This window comes from Podarcis gaigeae (genome assembly GCF_964106915.1).
Source record: "Podarcis gaigeae genome assembly, chromosome: 11".
NCBI lineage: Eukaryota > Metazoa > Chordata > Lepidosauria > Squamata > Lacertidae > Podarcis > Podarcis gaigeae.
Genome location: NC_139687.1, coordinates 19,647,117 through 19,664,861, shown reverse-complemented (window position 1 = coordinate 19,664,861; position 17,745 = coordinate 19,647,117). Strand labels below are relative to the sequence as shown.

The 17,745-nt window shown below is 39.3% G+C and overlaps 1 protein-coding gene across 3 annotated transcripts in view; it reads left to right on the top strand.

Annotated features, from left to right (window-relative positions):
* DMXL1 (Dmx like 1) overlaps nt 1-17,745 on the top strand; it is a 69,875-nt gene that overhangs the window by 39,653 nt on the left and 12,477 nt on the right. For all 3 annotated transcript variants that reach the window (XM_083702171.1, XM_083702170.1, XM_083702172.1), the window contains exons 24-34: nt 276-1,354; nt 3,949-4,140; nt 4,553-4,629; nt 5,424-5,551; nt 7,098-7,346; nt 12,039-12,214; nt 13,198-13,331; nt 13,837-13,922; nt 15,439-15,640; nt 16,548-16,665; nt 17,171-17,233. In XM_083702171.1, coding sequence (XP_083558297.1) covers nt 276-1,354; nt 3,949-4,140; nt 4,553-4,629; nt 5,424-5,551; nt 7,098-7,346; nt 12,039-12,214; nt 13,198-13,331; nt 13,837-13,922; nt 15,439-15,640; nt 16,548-16,665; nt 17,171-17,233 — 2,504 coding nt within the window. The remainder of the gene's footprint in view (nt 1-275; nt 1,355-3,948; nt 4,141-4,552; nt 4,630-5,423; nt 5,552-7,097; nt 7,347-12,038; nt 12,215-13,197; nt 13,332-13,836; nt 13,923-15,438; nt 15,641-16,547; nt 16,666-17,170; nt 17,234-17,745) is intronic.

Here is a 17,745-nt window from a genome sequence, read left to right as displayed (position 1 = left end):
GTCGCTAGTTACATTTGCTTCTAGATGTGAACGGGGCTCCGGAACGGATCCCGTTCGCATCTAGAGGTACCACTGTATAATTTTCTTACATATTTTGAATATAAACCTCTTGGGGAGTCTATCGTACTGCACATTATAAACAAAGTGGTGGGATAATATTACATACAGTTGTAGTTCCAGGGGATTTATTGTATTAGAACTGGAAATGGTTGGTTGTTTTTTTTTATGAAATAAATAAATCATTAACAATAATCTCTGATGCAATGTCTTTACAGATGAAGGCAATGTGTCAAGATGTAACCCTTCAGTGTTCAATTTTTATAATTACCTAAGGACTCATCCTCTCTTGTTGAGACGCCATTTTGGGTCTTCTGATTTATCTTCCACAAGGATTTGTGTAACAGGAGAAAACGGACTGGCAGATGAAATCAATTTAAGGGAAAGAAGATTGTTTTTTACAACTGCGTATGCTCACTTAAAAGCTGGTTGTCCCATGCTGGCTTTGGAAGTGTTATCAAAGATGCCCAAAGTGGTAAAAAAGTCAAAGCCTTTAGGAAGAACATCTAGCTTAATGGACACTAGTAAAGGCTGCTCACCCTCTTCTCCAGGACCACTGGAATCAAAGGATAACAAACCTTTCAGCATTGACTGGTCACAACCTATCGTCAATGGTCTGGAATCATCTTCAGATGGGTCATCAGGTAAACATTCAAATTCTGCTCTTTCGTTCGACTGGAGTCAACCAAGCACAGTTTTCCAGGATGAGCCTTTTGAGCTAAAGTGGGACAGTGACAAAGATGATGAAAGTGAAGATTGTATTGTAATGAAACCTTTGCAGAAGGAAGTGATTGAGAAACCAAATGAAGTTAGTTCTAGCTATACAGAAACCTACAGTTCAGGTGCTGAAAATGAGGTTTTCACTTCATCAGAAGACATCATTTCTGCACAGCTGAAATTTAGGGCATGCTTGAAGATCCTTACAGTGGAGCTTCGTACATTATCTACTGGCTATGAAGTAGATGGTGGAAAATTAAGATACCAGCTGTATCACTGGCTTGAAAGAGAAGTGGTAGCTCTTCAGAAAACCTGTGACTATAGTGTTGAAACAGAAGATCTTCAGCCAGGAATTAGCCCAGTAACGGATGAACCTTCATCAAATGAAATGACTGAAGAACTATCAGACACACAGCAAAATACACAGCAGAGAGAATACCTTCAGAGAAGACAGTGGCTTGTAAAATATCAATCACTTTTGCGAATGTTTCTAAGTTACTGTATCCTTCATGGATCTCATGGTGGAGGCTTGGCATCTGTACGTATGGAACTGATTTTACTGCTTCAAGAATCTCAGCAGGTATGGAGTTTTCTCCTTGTAGTATAGATGTAGTATTAAAATATGAATAGTTAAGAGGAAAAGTATATTATTGGCAAAATATAATTATAGTGCCCATTAATGTATTTTTGGTTCAGTATATAAAGAGATCTCTATAATTTCTTCAAATAACACATGTCCAAATAGTTTTGCATCTACACATAAGTATTTAACTATCATATATTGTATCCTCACAGCTCTTTAAGGATGGGGAGGCAGAACCTTCTCAGGATTGGCTTTGTAAGCCAAATTTGATCCACCTGCCAAATGTATTAGTTTGCATGTCTCCCCCTTCCTATTTTAAATTCCCAATCTCAGAAGATTAGTAGGGGGGTATGGGGAGACTTGCACAGGCTTTAAGAAAGCCCCCATGCTCCCATTTCAGCCTGAAATAGTAGCATGGGGACTCTATTAAAGCCCTTTCCAAAAGCGCTTTTTGAAGCACTCAACCGCTTCTCCTTTAAGTGAAGGGGGCAGCTGCATAAAACTGCCCTTTTGGGAAGCACTTTAAGGCAGTCCCACACTCCTGTTGCAGCTGACACGGGAACATGAGGGATGCCTTACATTACTTCACAAAAGGGCTGTTTAAAGCAGCTCACACACTTGTCCAGGTGGGTGGTAACTGGGGAGAGGGGATGGGAAACTTCTTTTCTCCCCACTGCTACCACTGGTGCCCATCTAATTCCAGAAGTACATGAACTGCTTTTTTAACCAAGCATTTTTAAGAAGCACTCTAATCCCTGCTTATCAGCTAATAAGTGGAGATTAAAATCTTGCTTTTGCTGTACAATCCTGTTCCCTGCTGAGCAGAAGTAGAAAGTATCCGTTTATCAGGTGGTGTTAGCTGCTGGGTGGGTGAGCATGATTTGAGGGAAATAGCCAGCAAGCAAAATTGGACCCCCTGACAGGCAAAGATTGGCCTGCGCGCTGGAGATGCCTCACCCTTTTTAGGATAAAGATAGGAGCAGTTTGTCATGTTGAAGCTTACTGAATTATAAGTGAGCTTGTGTGTCATGTGACATTTCCCATTGTTGCAACAGGAGGCCGACCTCCATGCCACATGCCACAATAATCAACTCATTTTCTCATTTCAGACATGCTTTTTCTGTTTATTGCACTGTCACTTTGTTTACCAAGTAGACAAATACAAGCAACAGTTTATTCTAACTTTACTGGGACTAGTGCCTTCAGGTTGCTGAACTAGTTTGGCAATCTTTCTGCTGCATCTTCACCTTCCCACTGTATGCATTGAGTAGCTCCAAGAGCACAAATTTGTCCTCTACTCTACTTCCATTTGCAATACTAGATGGTCAGCCATTATTTTTTTGGGGGGTGGGGCAACATTTTTCAATATGGCTCTTCACAGCAGCAAAGCAGTTTTGTGCAAAAGTAGACCCCTCTGGTTAACAAAGCATGCTGTCGGAAGTACCATTATATCACACATGCATTATATCCATGCATATGGACTGAACTATAAAAATCACAGATTCTATGGGGGGATCCTGTGATTTCTGAAGGATCTGTTCTCATTCTCCCCTTTCAAATTCCTCCTTTGAGGAAAATAAGGCTTGGAATGTCAGTTTCACCTCCCATCTCTCATTCCCCTTCCTCAAAAAACTAGTCTGAAGTCGACAGTTCAATCCTCTCCATGTCTACTGACAAGTCAGACCCATTGATTTCAGTTGGACTTATTCTCAGAAAGATGAATTGTAATCTTAAACAGTGACATGGAGGACTACCTTAGCAAAAAGATAAAAAAATACAACAAGGGAGAAGCTAAGGCAGTCACAGCAAAATTGCATAATTGAAGGACATTAAATGGTAAAGGGAGATAAACCACCAAAAAGAGGCAACAGTGAATCTACTCCCAAAATACTCTGGGCAGGTAACCATTGGCAAAGGTGCACATGCTCTTATATGAGTGAGAAAATGGTTCTGAAACTGCCACTCGCTCCTGCACCTCCCTCTGTATACATCACCACGTGGCACAGAATTTCACAAGAGAAGCATGCTTTATGCAACATTCATTGCTGTATATGGACACAAACTGGTGATTTAGCTTAACACAATTACGGGTGTTGCAATGCCTAAAACTTAATAGGGGCCAGCTTGAGGCAGAGTTTCCTGCAACCAGATCTAGAGAGAACCCTCCAGTCTCAGGTCTCAGTAGTCATTTGTTGGAGCTGGGGCTTAAATCGAAATTTCGGGGTGCAGCAGATGAAAGTTTTGCTGATCAGACATAGATCATAAATTAGCCTGGCCAATTCAGAAACCTTACGCTCCCTGCCCAATCACAAGGCCACTTTCGAAACATCACTTATTCAAGAGGGCAAGTAATTTGCCAGACTGGTCACCAGCTTATATAATAACACACTGGATTCCTGTTTAGCTTTGAGTAATTTTTTGAGAGGGAAGAGGCAAACCATTAACGTTATCACTTCAAGTGTGTATATGTATCATCAGCAGGAATTCCGTGAGAAGGAAGCAATCACTGTTAATAACCTATGCTAGTATTTACAGGAATTCAGCTATTAAAATAGGCTTTCTGTTATTCTCCCCCCCTTCCCCCCCCCCAGGAACTGTTACTTCATTCGCCTACTAATACCGTATCTGAGCAGAGTTCAATACCACTTCTGTTTGCCTGTACTGCAAGTGCCAAAACTGTGGTGGCCAATCCTTTGCTGCATCTTAGTAACCTGACTCATGACATACTACATGCTATAGTAAACCTTCATGCTCCTCCCAGTCCAGATGTACAAAATAATAAGGCAAGTATTATTACAAGTAACTTTCTTTTTTGTCTTTGAACAAGTCATTTTTTAACAATTGAAAATATGGTGGGATTCGACTAAGTTGCTGCGCAAGCAAAACAGGGTCCACTTGCACAACAGAACTTTCTTCTGTTTACGCATACCGCACTAAATGCTACGTTGCATTTCACCCATTTATATCTACGCACGTGTATTCCCTGGCACAAAAGACTGCCGTTGGAATTACGTTAATTAAGACCACGTGGGTGCGAGTGTGTTTCGTTCATTTTTAAATAGATGCTGGCACGTTATGTCATGTGACATACTGTGTTTGACTTGATAATTTGTTTCTGGAAACGAGAGGTTGCAACATTACATAAACAACAATTCTTGCCTGATGTGTAATGTGTCCTCTAAAACTTTCTTCCAGATCCATGTAATGCATACGTTAGCTGCATCTCTGTCAGCTTGCATATACCAGTCTCTCTGTGGTGGTCACAGCTACAGGTAATGATCTTTAAAATAAATGAATGTGAGCTTTGATGCTCAGTGAGAGAAATAATTCCCTATTTGCAGTCCTACTTAAGGTTTAAAAATACACAAACCTTCCCCCCAGCTTCTGCCTCTGTGTGTATTCTATGATAAAGGGTTATGATGTTCTGTGGTTACATTACATTAGATGTAAATGGACAAACTTAATTACATCTCTTCTTTAACAGCACTATATCTACTTATGGTAAGATAATCATTCAGTCCTTTTTACTATTCATGCCTTCTGGAGATGTAAGTTACAGACCCCAGATTCCACCCTTTTATATTCTTTGCTTGTGACTCTGTAACCAGGTGGGTAGTAGGGGTAGAGTGGTGTAACAATCTTTGATTAAACCAGCACACAAAGTTTGTGCATAACTACAAACTACAGTGTAAAATAAGATTCAAAAACCAACTTCAAACCATGGTGTATGATCCTGGTTTGCTTACCTCAAACCATGGTAGCGATCCTGGTTGAGTTTGGTGGAAAAGGAAGTTAGACTTAAGCTAAGCAAACTATAGTTTAGCATTATATGAACTGGGTTTGTAGGTTGAAACACACTCTAAAACAGGCATAGGTAAACTCGGCCCTCCAGATGTTTTGGGACTTCAATTCCCATCATCCCTGACCACTGGTCCTGTTAGCTAGGGATCATGGGAGTTGTAGTCCCAAGTTTGCCTATGCCTGCTCCAAAAGAATAAAAGAAGTGTCATTATTAATAGAAATAATGGCTTAATTTAATTTAATTTTAACTTTTCTTTTTTAATAGCTCATTACAAGCAAACCAATTCACTGGAACAGTTTACCAAACACTGCTGCTTTCTCACCGGCATTCCTTAAGGACAGCAAGCTTAGATGAAACAGTAACTCCCAATACTGCACCATCTCAGTGGCCAGGTAGTAATGATTTTATTTTATTCGTCTTATCTAGCTTTCTTGACAATAATCAGTGCTGTTCTTTTTTTGGTTTATTTAAACAATATATACTGTATAACTATAATTGTCTTTGAAAGGTCTTCCAAAAAACCAGAAAGGGTAAAAATCAGTTAAAACTACAAAATTGGACTTCAGTTGAAATGCCTACTGAAAGAAAAACATACCGTATTTTTCGCTCCATAAGACACACTTTTTTCCTCTTAAAATCTAAGGGGAAAAGTCTATGCATCTTATGGAGCAAATGTGTGGTCCCTGGGGCGGGGGGGGGGCGGGCTTCCCTCGCCAGCCCCGACAAGCTCTGGGAGCAGCGGGAAGGCTGTGCGCAGCCTTTCCACTGCTCCCCGACCTGCTCTTTGGGGCTGGCGGTGGCTTTCCCCAAAGAGCAGGTCAGGGAGCAGCGGAAAGGCTGCTCCCCAAGCTTGTGGGGCTGGCGGTGGGGGAAAGCCGTGCTTCCCCCACCGCCAGCCCCAGGGAGCAGCTCCCCGACCTGCTCTTTGCGTCGAGTAGCTCTGGGGTAGTCCGCGAAGCCTCCGCAGAGCAGCAGGGAGCCTTCATCCTGCTGCCCTGGGGAGGCTTCGGGTGGCTATCCCTGGCTTTTGTGGGAGGTGGGGGAAGGGACAGAGCAAGGCCCTCTCACTTCCCCCACCTCCTGCAAAAGCCCCCAAGAGCCGCATTTTTTCCCCTTGAACCCCCCCCCAAAAAAGTAGGTGTGCCTTATGGTCAGGTGCTCCTTATGGAGCGTAAAATATGGTACTTCAGTTGGTGCCAGAATGTGAACAGGAGGAAGCCTCTTCCCCAAAATTGGGAATACAAGACTTAAACACACACAGCTCCTGGTGGATACAAGACTTATATCTGAGCTATGGGAAACCACTTTCAATGACTCCTACAAATACCTTAGGGCAGGAAAACAAGGGAGTAGGTGGTCTTTGAGATAACCTGGGCCCAAGTTGTTAAGGGCCTTGTAAATTAATACAGGAATCTTGAACTTGACTCAGTAGCATGTGAATAGCCAGTACAAGCATTTGCTGGAGTTATGTGCTGGTGATAATCTGTCCCCATCAACAATCTAGCTCTAGTGTTTTGCCTTAACTGGAGCCTCCACAGCAGGCCCAAGGGTGCATTGCATGAATCGAGCCTTGAGGTGGTACTATGGCATGAATTGCCATGGCCAGACTAGCCCTATCTAAAAACTGCCATAGTTGATGTGCCAGTGGGAGCTGGTAAAAGTCACAGCTGGCCACTGAGGGTAACTGAGCTTCCAAGAACACCCCAAAACTCTGATTCTGTTAAGTACATTCTGGGGAACAGGCCTATTCCTGAGGATGCATTGATGTAGTTTCAGTCGAAAAAACTACATTTTTACACCATGGTTTGGGTGGGTTGCAGCAATTACTGCACAAATAACGAATAAGCACCCTAAATAGCTCACAGTAAGTTTACTATTGTCTCTGGGGAGAATTGTTTTGTGTGTTTAAAAACTAGGTAATGCTTATTCTCTTTCTAGGTATAATGGCTTTAATCCAGTTATTAAATCATACTGGAGAAGAAGCACAATCTGGGATCACAGTTTTGCTCTGTGAAATTTTGACAGCAGTCTACCTTAGCCTCTTCATCCATGGTCTCGCCACCCATTCCAGCAATGAGCTGTACAGAATTGTGGCCCATCCTCTTAATGACAAAATGTGGTTTGCTGTCTTTGGTGGAGGAGCAAAGATTCCAAAGAAAGGGCAGGTTCAACAAACATCAAAGATGGGTTAGTTCGCTCTTTGTTTTCTTTACATATAAAACTTTTGTGAACTCTGTTCCTTCCTGTTCCCGCTGCATAAACTGGCTAGGCTGTCTGGCACTGTCTTTCCTCATATCTGCTATAGTTAAATTAAGTAAATAACTGCATTAAGGCTGCAATCCCATGTAGTTCTTACATGGAAGTAGCTGAGCTTGGTTCTAAAGTAAACGTACATTGGTTTGTGCTGTAAACACTTCTAATGTAACTGAAATAGCCATTTCATACCTTACATGTGAAATTAATCAAACAGTTCTAGGTGTTCCAGTATTTGATAGTCTAAAACTAATTTTCTGTGCAGCCTATTAAATGCCAGTTTAAAAAAATATTGTCATGATATTTAAATGATTCGTGAAAAAGTAATTTATTTTTGTTTGATGTAGCCATATTCCTTTACTCTAAGAGCAGCCTATGTTTTCTCTTTTTGGCAGGTAGGCACTTCCCTATGCCTAGCCCACACCAGGTAGTAGTATTCTCCATGGAATGTGTGGGGTTTACCAAATCTCTAACTGCCATCAGTACTCATAGTCCTATCAAACCTGCAGGCAAGATACTAGCTTCAGTCTTAGGCTTTTAAATCCAGTGCTGATATGTGATCTTGCATATGTAGGAATAAAAATACAAAGAAAAATTTCTGTTTGTAAGTCATGACCTCAGGTTTTTATTGTGTTTTATTTATAACATGTTAATTATATGAATTGGAGTTGAATTTTTTTTAAAAAACACACCACATTGGTCATTCATACATTTGGAACAATCCCTTCTAAATCAGTTTTAAATAACTTCATTGTTGAAGGAAGAACATGGCTTGCAATTACCAGAAATATTTCCAATACATTTTTTTGCTCATGAAGACTGCTTGTTTTGTGTCACATGACCATGCATATGGCTGTGGATTTCTGTTAATTTAGCATATAAAAGCTGCCTTTAGTTCATAGCAAAAATGAATCCAGTCGCCATCAAAGATTGTTATAGGGCAGCAAATAATATAAGTGTAAACCTTGGTGTCTACAGATCCTCTGGTAATGTGACCTGCTTAACATTTCATTTTGGCTGATTTATAATTTGATTTGTGATTGGCATAGGCGACACAAAATGGCCTTGGCAGAGAAGAGTTTATTTAAACATCATCATTCACATATCCTGCTTATTTGACCACAGCAAAATGCTGCTTTGTATTCAAATGTCCACATATAATCCATTATAGATAATTTTTAATTACACCAAACAAACGATCCTGAGGAATAGTTCATGGCTCAGTTGGTAGAGCATGAGACGTCATCACAGGGTCATGGGTGTGAGCTCCACACTGGGTGAAAGATTCCTGTAGAGATGATCCTCTTGGTCCCTTCTATCTATAACCTACAGTAAACGTGTGTGGTATGCAGATTAGATATGAGTAATGTCAACACTTAGATTCTGAAGGATTCTGATAATGGATTCCTTTGTGGCTTTAGGGTAAAATTTATAGCTCTTGTCATCTGTGAATGTACTTGGAAGTAAGCAAAACCGACTTCATTAGAACTTGCATGCAAGCACATATTTTAGGATTAACTGCTTTTCATTGGGCAGCTCACTTTAGAAAAGAGGAAATAGATTTGGTCAGTGTCTGTACTTAACTCTGGATTACAGTGGAATTTTCAGGGATAAAATTGTGTTCCTCCCATGCTTGTAAGAAGATTTCAGATGGGACTAGTGTTTGAAGGCTGGAATCACTATCAGAAGCTTCAGAGGAAGAAAGATCCAGAAATGGCTGCCCATTACTGGAAAGCCATTGAATGTCGGGGCACATGTAAGCTAGATGGACCAATTACAGTGGTACCTTGGTTTATGAACTTAATCTGTTCTGGAAGTTCGTTCTTAAACCAAAGCGTTCTTCAAGCAAGGCGTGCTTTCCCGTAGCAGCGGGGGACTCAATTTACAAATGGAGCACACTCAACAGGAAGCGGGACATGTTCTGCTTCCAAGGCAAAGTTCACAAACCAAAACACCTACTTCCGGGTTTGCAGCGTTCTTAATCCAAGTTGTTCATAAACTAAGCTGTACTTAAACCAAGGTACCATTGTACTCTGATTTGGTATAAAGCAAGTTTGTGTTCGGGGCGCGGGTGGCGCAGTGGGTAAAAGCTTCAGCGCCTAGGGCTTGCCGATCAAAAGGTTGGCGGTTCGAATCCCCGCGGCGGGGTGCGCTCCCGTTGCTCGGTCCCAGCGCCTGCCAACCTAGCAGTTCGAAAGCACCCTCGGGTGCAAGTAGATAAATAGGGACCGCTTTCTAGCAGGAAGGTAAACGGTGTTTCCGTGTGCAGCTCTGGCTCGCCAGAGCAGCGATGTCACGCTGGCCACGTGACCTGGAAGTGTCTCCGGACAGCGCTGGCCCCTGGCCTCTTGAGTGAGATGGGCGCACAACCCCAGAGTCTGGCAAGACTGGCTCGTACGGGCAGGGGTACCTTTACCTTTACCTTTTTAAGTTTGTGTTCACATGTCTTCCAAAATGTCACAGGTCTAATACTTGTAAAAAGTTACTCTTTTTGAATTTGTGATTTGGGATGGCCTCACACTGAGGAGCCTAATTGGAGGAGGCCAAGATGACAGAGACCCGGGGGAGGGGGAGTAAACCTCCAAGATCCAGCCCAATACATTTATGTAAAGAATTTATGTACCACCTTCCATCCAATTCTGATTCCAGGATGGAGTACAACAAAATACACAAACACACACACCTAATCAAAATTCTCCTTTCCTTTTGGTGTGTTAGCATTTTCATTTAGGTTGAAAATAAATTCTTATTTTTTAACTTGTTGGACTAAATATTTTAATAACAGTACTTCTGAAAGAGAAATCTTCCACAGTGAATGATTGGCAGTCTTCTATAAATAGTTCTGCATTTCTGGAATGTCTAAAGTGATGATGATTTTGTGGAGGATATAGATACTAATAAATGGGTGTTGCACTGTGAACTGGAAGCAGCGGTAGACAAAACAGTTGTTTATTATTCCAACCCATTTTGGATTCTGCTGGTTGTCCTTCGGCTAAATTCAGATATTTAAGTATTTAATATATAGATGTGACACTTCTTCTTTTATTATAACAACCTGCTGAGTAGTCCTGAATGCTGTAAGGATATTGTACAGTTCAAATTGTCAACCTTTAAAAAATAACTAGAAGCCCATATTCCTCTTCATTTAGGGTGCTCAGTTGTTTTGACAATACAAAAGAATAGTAAAATAAAAACAGAAAAGTGCCATGCCAAAGTAGTTCCGTGGGAGCAAACTCCCTAAAGTTATTTCAAGCAATCTGGGACTTTAAATAGCAAATGGAATGCAAACTGGCTGTGCTGATGGTTGCAGTTTTCCAATGCAAGCTAAGGAATGCTCAAATCTTGCTGCTTGTGTAAAACATGATACAGTCGAGGGTGGCTAATAAGAAAAGGGCATTTTGGAATTTTTGCCTAATTCATATTATACATTTAAATAGGCTATTAACATGGGACTTGTCGTTTTTTTACAATAGAACAATCTAAATTATCCAGTGATGTTTAGATTCAATTTGTCGCTTATTTATATTGTCACTTATTTATGTTCTTTTGTTAGTCTTGTTATATACATGTTTTATTAACTTCTTTCTCTGTTTCTCTGCCATGTATAAGAAAAAGTACTACAAGAATATTTCTAACTATTAAAGATATCAATCCTAAACCAGTTTTAGATAAATTTCTTTAGTTATTTTGTAGAGTAAGGAACTTTGTCAGTGAGACTTCATTTCCTGTAATAAGTTTGGCATTTGTCTGTAGTTCCATAACAAATAGGCTACTAGTGCTGCAGGCATAAACAGTAAAATTTAAATCACAGTTAAGCACAGTGGTTACTGTTTAGATGGGGGTGAATGGAAGCAAGAATTCAAAAGATCCATTATTTGTCAAGTTCTGTATCATGTAACACTTTCTGTAAGCTTATTTTCCTATGCCTTCATTTCAAACATAAGAAAGCTTTGTTATTTTCGTTGAGCTCAAAAACTAATGCACCATATTAAGCAATGCATGTGCATGTTTGATGTGCTAGCTAAAAACCAAAGTTTAAGAAAACTTTAAAGTACTTTGTATTATAACAGATACGTTTTTATCTTTAAGGTAAGTGAGTTGCATTTTTAAGGAGAATTTTATGAGCATGTTTTGTGACATTATATACTGGAAAAATAAATCTGAATTATTTCTGTGTTATCGTGCACTTCCATTTATAGATTATGTACTCTTAAAACCTGCATGCCAGTGCAGATTTTATTTACTATTAGCAAATACTGTAGCAGCACCACATGCTGCTCTTCTGTGGGGATATAAATTCACAGTCTGCATTGTAATATGATAGTTGGAGATTTGATTTCTCAGGTATGATGAAATGAAAGTTACAATATCTGCTAAGAATTTTCGCAGTATAATTGCACCTCTTTGGAAGTGTAGGGTTAAGGGAGAGGATAGATAAAGGATTAAGGGTTTGGAAGCCAGAGATTTTTGAAATTGCTAATACCGTACTAGACTTGTGCTTGGTGGTTGGGTGTTGCAATTAAGACATTGATTTTTTTAACATTTATTCTTAAATAGTTTGATGATAGACATCTGGCAAGTGGTTTCCAAACTTTACTAAAAAGATGCATCTTTTTCTCTCTGCAGCCTCTTCTCCTCTAGATGATGGTGAGAAGCAACAGAAGTTTTTAAGAATGTCATCAAAATCCTCTCTAAAAGAGAGTTCACAGACTGCTTTACCCTCGATAGAACAAGATGCCCCAAATTACAAAGAGAAATTTATTCCTCCTGAACTTAGTATCTGGGACTACTTCATAGCAAAGGTATTTTATTTTAATTTTTATTCACTTTTGGAATATTTTCCATAAGCCAAAGTGATTCTCACTCTGTCACATACTGGCCTTGCTGGTGAGGTAGTTTTTCTTGGCAAAAAGCAGAATCCAGTTTCAGGTAGAAGTACAATCAACTCTTGCTTCTTCAAGCAGATACCCTCATTGGCACCAATGAATGCATCTTTTAAGCCCTTACCCATCCCACACCTGATGAAATGTATGATATCAGATGTAGGGCAGATGGACATGGCTTCCCCAAAACAGTCTTGCGGACCAAATGGTCAGGGCTAGCAGGCCAAGTTTGTTCTGTGAGCAGGAGGCTCTCCACCTCTGGTTTAAAATTGTGTTTTAATATGACATGTTACTTGAATTACTGTATTCCAAAAACCCTGCTTGAACAGCAATATCTTAACCTTAAATTATTGGTTAAGCAGGTGGAAAAATGAGCACATCAGAATAGCTGTGGGCTGATCTTTTTTGTAAAAAGCCAGGTAATTTGTAAAGTAGCTTAAGGACTGACCATAGGAGGCAACTATAAAAGGAAATGGTGCCAAGAAATAAAAGGAAATGTGTGCAGAATATATGAATTATAGTATTTTTCTGTGTATAAGACTAGGTTTTCCCCCCTAAAAATAATGTCAAACATTAGGGGGTGTCTTATACACGGATACATCTCCCATTTTCTTAAATCTGAGTCCCCAAAAATAGGGAGCGTATTATAGACGGAAAATTGAAAGTATTAAGTATAAGGTAAGTATAAATGAAAGAGGGAACCTGGCATTTTTCCTGTCTGTATTTCTAAGTTTAAAAGAAATAAAAAGAATAAGTTCTTCTTTATTGGTTTTACCCTTTTCAAGCCAAGTCATACTAAAGGTAATCTGAAATTGAAATGATAAGCAGATCTCCCTAAGTATTTGAAGCAAGTGTATTTTGTTTTGTGTTTACCTCGACTGAGACTTGAATTTACCTTTTAGCCATTTCTTCCATCATCGCAAACTAGAATTGAATATGACTCAGAGGAGAGTCAGGAAAGCAGCGATGATGAAGGTGATGATGAATTCTCACCAGACTTAAAGAGTCAGGAACATTCAAATTCAAATTCATATAGGTATGAAATTATTTGATTCATTTGTTTTCCTTTACTGTTTCTACATTTGTTTTCATCTATGAAATGGGAGGCATCTAGGGAAGAGGTAACCTTTCCATCTCAAGTTCTCTCCTACACACACCAAAGTGCTTCTTTACACTAACTGGAACTTGCAGATTTTGTGGCAAGTGAGAGAGGAAGAGAAAGAAGGGAAAACTGAAGGTGGGGGAGATTACATTGTGGGTGGGAGAGAGGGGGGATGTGGAGTGATATTGCAACCCTTTGCGGGTTTGGGAGCTGAGGAAGGAAGAACACATTGTAATCTTGGGGAGGAATATGGAAGGAGGCGGGGGAAATTCTGTGGTCCTGAGGAGGGAAACTAGGGGGAAGACAACTGAGGCAGGGAGAAGGGAGTTGGTGTATGGAGCAAGCAGAGGAACACCCCTTAGTTAATAATAAAAAAGGAAAGGGAAACCAGTATTATCTTTTCCCAGCTCGTGTATACTTGTTTGTGTATTCTGTTTAGTTGGTCTCTGATGCGGTTGGCTATGGTTCAGCTTGTCCTCCAGAACTTGAAGACTTTCTACCCTATGGCTGGGCATGATCTTTCAGGCAAGTCTGTCTTAGTGGGTTTTTGGATTTGTTTATATAGAATTCCCTCATATTCCTTTATTAACCCATTTTACTGGTGCATATTTTTATTATTTAATAAAATTTATACAACTCTTGATTATGAAAAAATAATGTGTACATATGTGTACACATGTTTACATCCCTGCTTGCAGTTACTTTTTTTAAAAAAATATTGGTTTTATTCATAACAAACAATATAAAATAAACATCAATACAGTATCACAATGTGGGATTTCTCCAATCCCTTGACTTCCCTCTACCCTCTCCATGGTTCCATTATATTTATTATTCATTCATGCATGTCCATATCGTATTTTCCATCTATACATATCTGATTCTATCTGTTATCATAATACTGCAACTGTTTTTCAGTCCTTGCTTGCAGTTACAAGCCTAGTTGAGTTTTAGTTGGTGTGATAGGCAAACTTGTTTTCCTGAAAGGCATTGTGGGATGGCGTTGTTGAAGGACTGAGAAAATTAGCCTTCTCTTTTTCCTTCTTGAAATATGTGGATGAGAAGCTAATGTAATGTCCAGATGCTGAAGTAATGATCCCTCTTGAACTTTGTGAGTGAATATTCAAAAAGGACTGAGTGAGAGGAGTTTTAAGGGTAAAAGTTTTGCAAGAATATCATCATGAGCCACAAGTGCTAAATCCGAGAAAAGGTGCCCTTTACAGAGCTTCTTAAAGAGAGAGGCTGTTTTTTTACATCTTCCAGTACAACAGCCAGCTAAAATATTAAGTGTGGCTAAACCTGAGCTCCTGTTGAACGAGCATATATTTAAGTTACATACCAAGTCATGTTCTAGCAGTAATATTTTTATACTGCACATACGGCCAGCTAACAGGCTAGAATCTATGCTACTGTGAAAAGGGTCTATTTTGTGTTAAACCTTGGAAATAATTAACAGATTCAGTCATATTAATTTTGAGGAACTAAGCTCCATTTAATGCCAGGGTGTCCGTGTGGTCTACTAGTTGAAGGTGCCAGACTAGGATTGGGAAGATACAAATGTACATTTATTCATGAAGTTTATTAGCTTACCTTGGGCCAGTCACAATCTATTTCACAAAGATAAAAAAGGGTGTGTATGTCATCTTGAGCTCTTTTGAGGAAAGGCAGGATCAAATGTACCTAAAAATATTTATACATACATGAACAACATATATAAAGGATTTTAGGGTTGGGCTAAAGAACTGTTATTCCTCATTTCATAACCAGTTTGCCATCTTCAGCTTTGCTTTGATAGCTACTTCTACAGTTCATTAGCACATATAAATGCCCATGCCCAAATTTAGCATGTAAATTTATGTGTCCGTTTGATTTTGTTTTTACTTTCTGGTTGCCTCACTTGTGTGCATCTTGACAGGAAAATGTACAGGCTCCATCCATAGAGTAGAATCTGCAATTGATGTGACAGCAGTACCGTAGCAGAAAATAGAGTGTAAAGTTCCTTAATATATTGGAGTTAAGGAAAAACTTGTTCTTGTTTTAGAGCTTCCAGTTAGTTCCCCACTGTGTCATGCAGTACTAAAGATACTTCAACGCTGGGAGCAAGTTCTTCTTAGGCGACTTGAGATGCATGGCGGCCCACCAGAAAACTTCATTTCTGTTCATACTTCTCAAGATGCATCCTCTTCAGGCCCTGCGCTACTTCGCCACAAAGCCTTGCTAGAGCCAACAAACACCCCCTTCAAGTAAGTGTGCTCAGTGGCTCTGTCGTTTTTGTACTTTTCATGCTCTTTAAACCCGTTGTCATTCACGTTTCCATATCGGCAGTACATTCTAATTAGTGTTGTAAGTGTACCTCAGGATAGCGTGGATGTGTTACCTCAAAGCAAGTTTCCTCTGCAGATAGTACTTAAGGACAACTCACTAATTTTGTGTGTGCGCGCATGTAGATTGTATTTTAATGTACTTGTATATTTAAAAGTGGAAAGGCAAAGCAACCACAAGTTTGCAAACATGAATCGTGCAGATAAACAGGGAGTTTGAGTGGACTGTAACTGGTGCTTTAAGTTACATATTGTTGTGCCTTTCCACTAGTTCTCCAAAACCGAACACAACAAATGCAAACAAGTAAGTAAATCAAATGAAATACCTTTTGCTGTTTTCTGAAGGAAGTCTCACCTTAATATGCAAGGAAACATAAGGACTTTTATGGAAATAAGAGAGCTTCTTCACCCACCTTATTTTTATTTATCCAATTTCTTCTCTTTTATTTTATCTTTTACACTATTACTTATCATTTTTCTTCTTCTTTCTGTTACCTTTGGTTGTGCTTCATCAAAATTTGCTAAGACGCTCTGCTGCTTTTTCAGATGACATCTGCACTCCTTGCTCAGACTGGGTCATCTTAATTTCAAACCTAGGGATTAGTTCTTTGGCTCCATATGAATAGGTTAACATGATTATTAATTTTATGCTGGCAAAAAATGATTCTCTTTGGCTGTCACCTGCATCCTGCCTGGCATTGATTTGAGCAATGAGCAAATCTGGATTCTCCTCTGCCAGATTTACAAGGGTAGTGGGACTAAACTGGGCTTACAGAAAAAGCTTCTGAAACTGCAGCATGCTTAAAAACATGTTTCTCTTCATTTTTAGGTCTAAAAGTAATAATGCACTATCTGTGAAGAGACTTTGGCAATACCTAGTTAAACAAGAAATGGTCCAGGAAACCTTCATCAGAAACATATTTTCAAAGAAAAGGTGCTTGAATGAGGTATGTATTGTATGTTTTTATACAGAAATTTAATAACATTAACTTGGCTTTTCTTAAGCCAGTGTTCCTCAAATTTTTGAACTCACAGGGTCTTCCCCCCCCCCCACCCCCATCCAAGCTTATTCTAGTTTCCAAGGCACCACATTCCTCAAATACAAAGGTTCCATATGCTTAATGTGTAAGCGGTAAAGTTCACTGGCTGGAGAACAATATAATGAGAGTATTATTTGTTTGGTATAAATACATTTATTATAGTTTGTCCAGTTTCTCTTTGTGAACTGAGAGTTAAGTCTTCACCATAGTATCTAAGGTATAGAACTTTTTCTGATGTACTTCTGAGAATGTACTTCAAAGAAATTTATTGCAGCATTCCACAATTTTGTTCCACTAAGTTAAATGTTGTTGCATATTCATAAAACTACTATGTAATTGTTAACCTTGCCTCATAGTTGCATGTTAGTTTCATCTTGTCTTTTGTCATGTGATTTATTCTTTTCTGGTGTAGTCATTAGAAGACCAAAATGAACATATCAAAAGTACTTCAGTGGAAGAGCCTGGAATCAATAAGGTATATGTGAAATAAAACAAATGGTAATATGGGAAAACTATAGCCTACATTCAAAATGTTTGTGTGTGTGTGGGTTTTAACTGTGTAATACATGTGGTTCATTGGTATTGATTGGGAAGATACAGAGTGGACTAATACTAGCAATTGTCTAGTCTCCTTTGTATGTGATTTTTCCCCCAGAGTCAACTGTGTCAAGTCTTGCAGATTTGTGGATTAGTTTTACTTGTATGTGATAAACTATGCAGACTTTAATTGTAATTATCTTTGAAGGCTACAACCAGAAACCTGTAAAACCTTCATAGATACTTCTATGTGTCAGACAAGTGCATAAGTAATATATATACTGGTATTTCTGTGCTTGGTAACAGAGGCCTAACATACAAAAACAGCAGATTTCACTCCTTCTGACTTGTAGAATTGTTCATATGGTTATTGCTGTCCTTGACAAATTTCACATTATTCGTGACTGGTTCTGGGCTATTAAATGGTAGATACCGAGTCAATTTTAAATA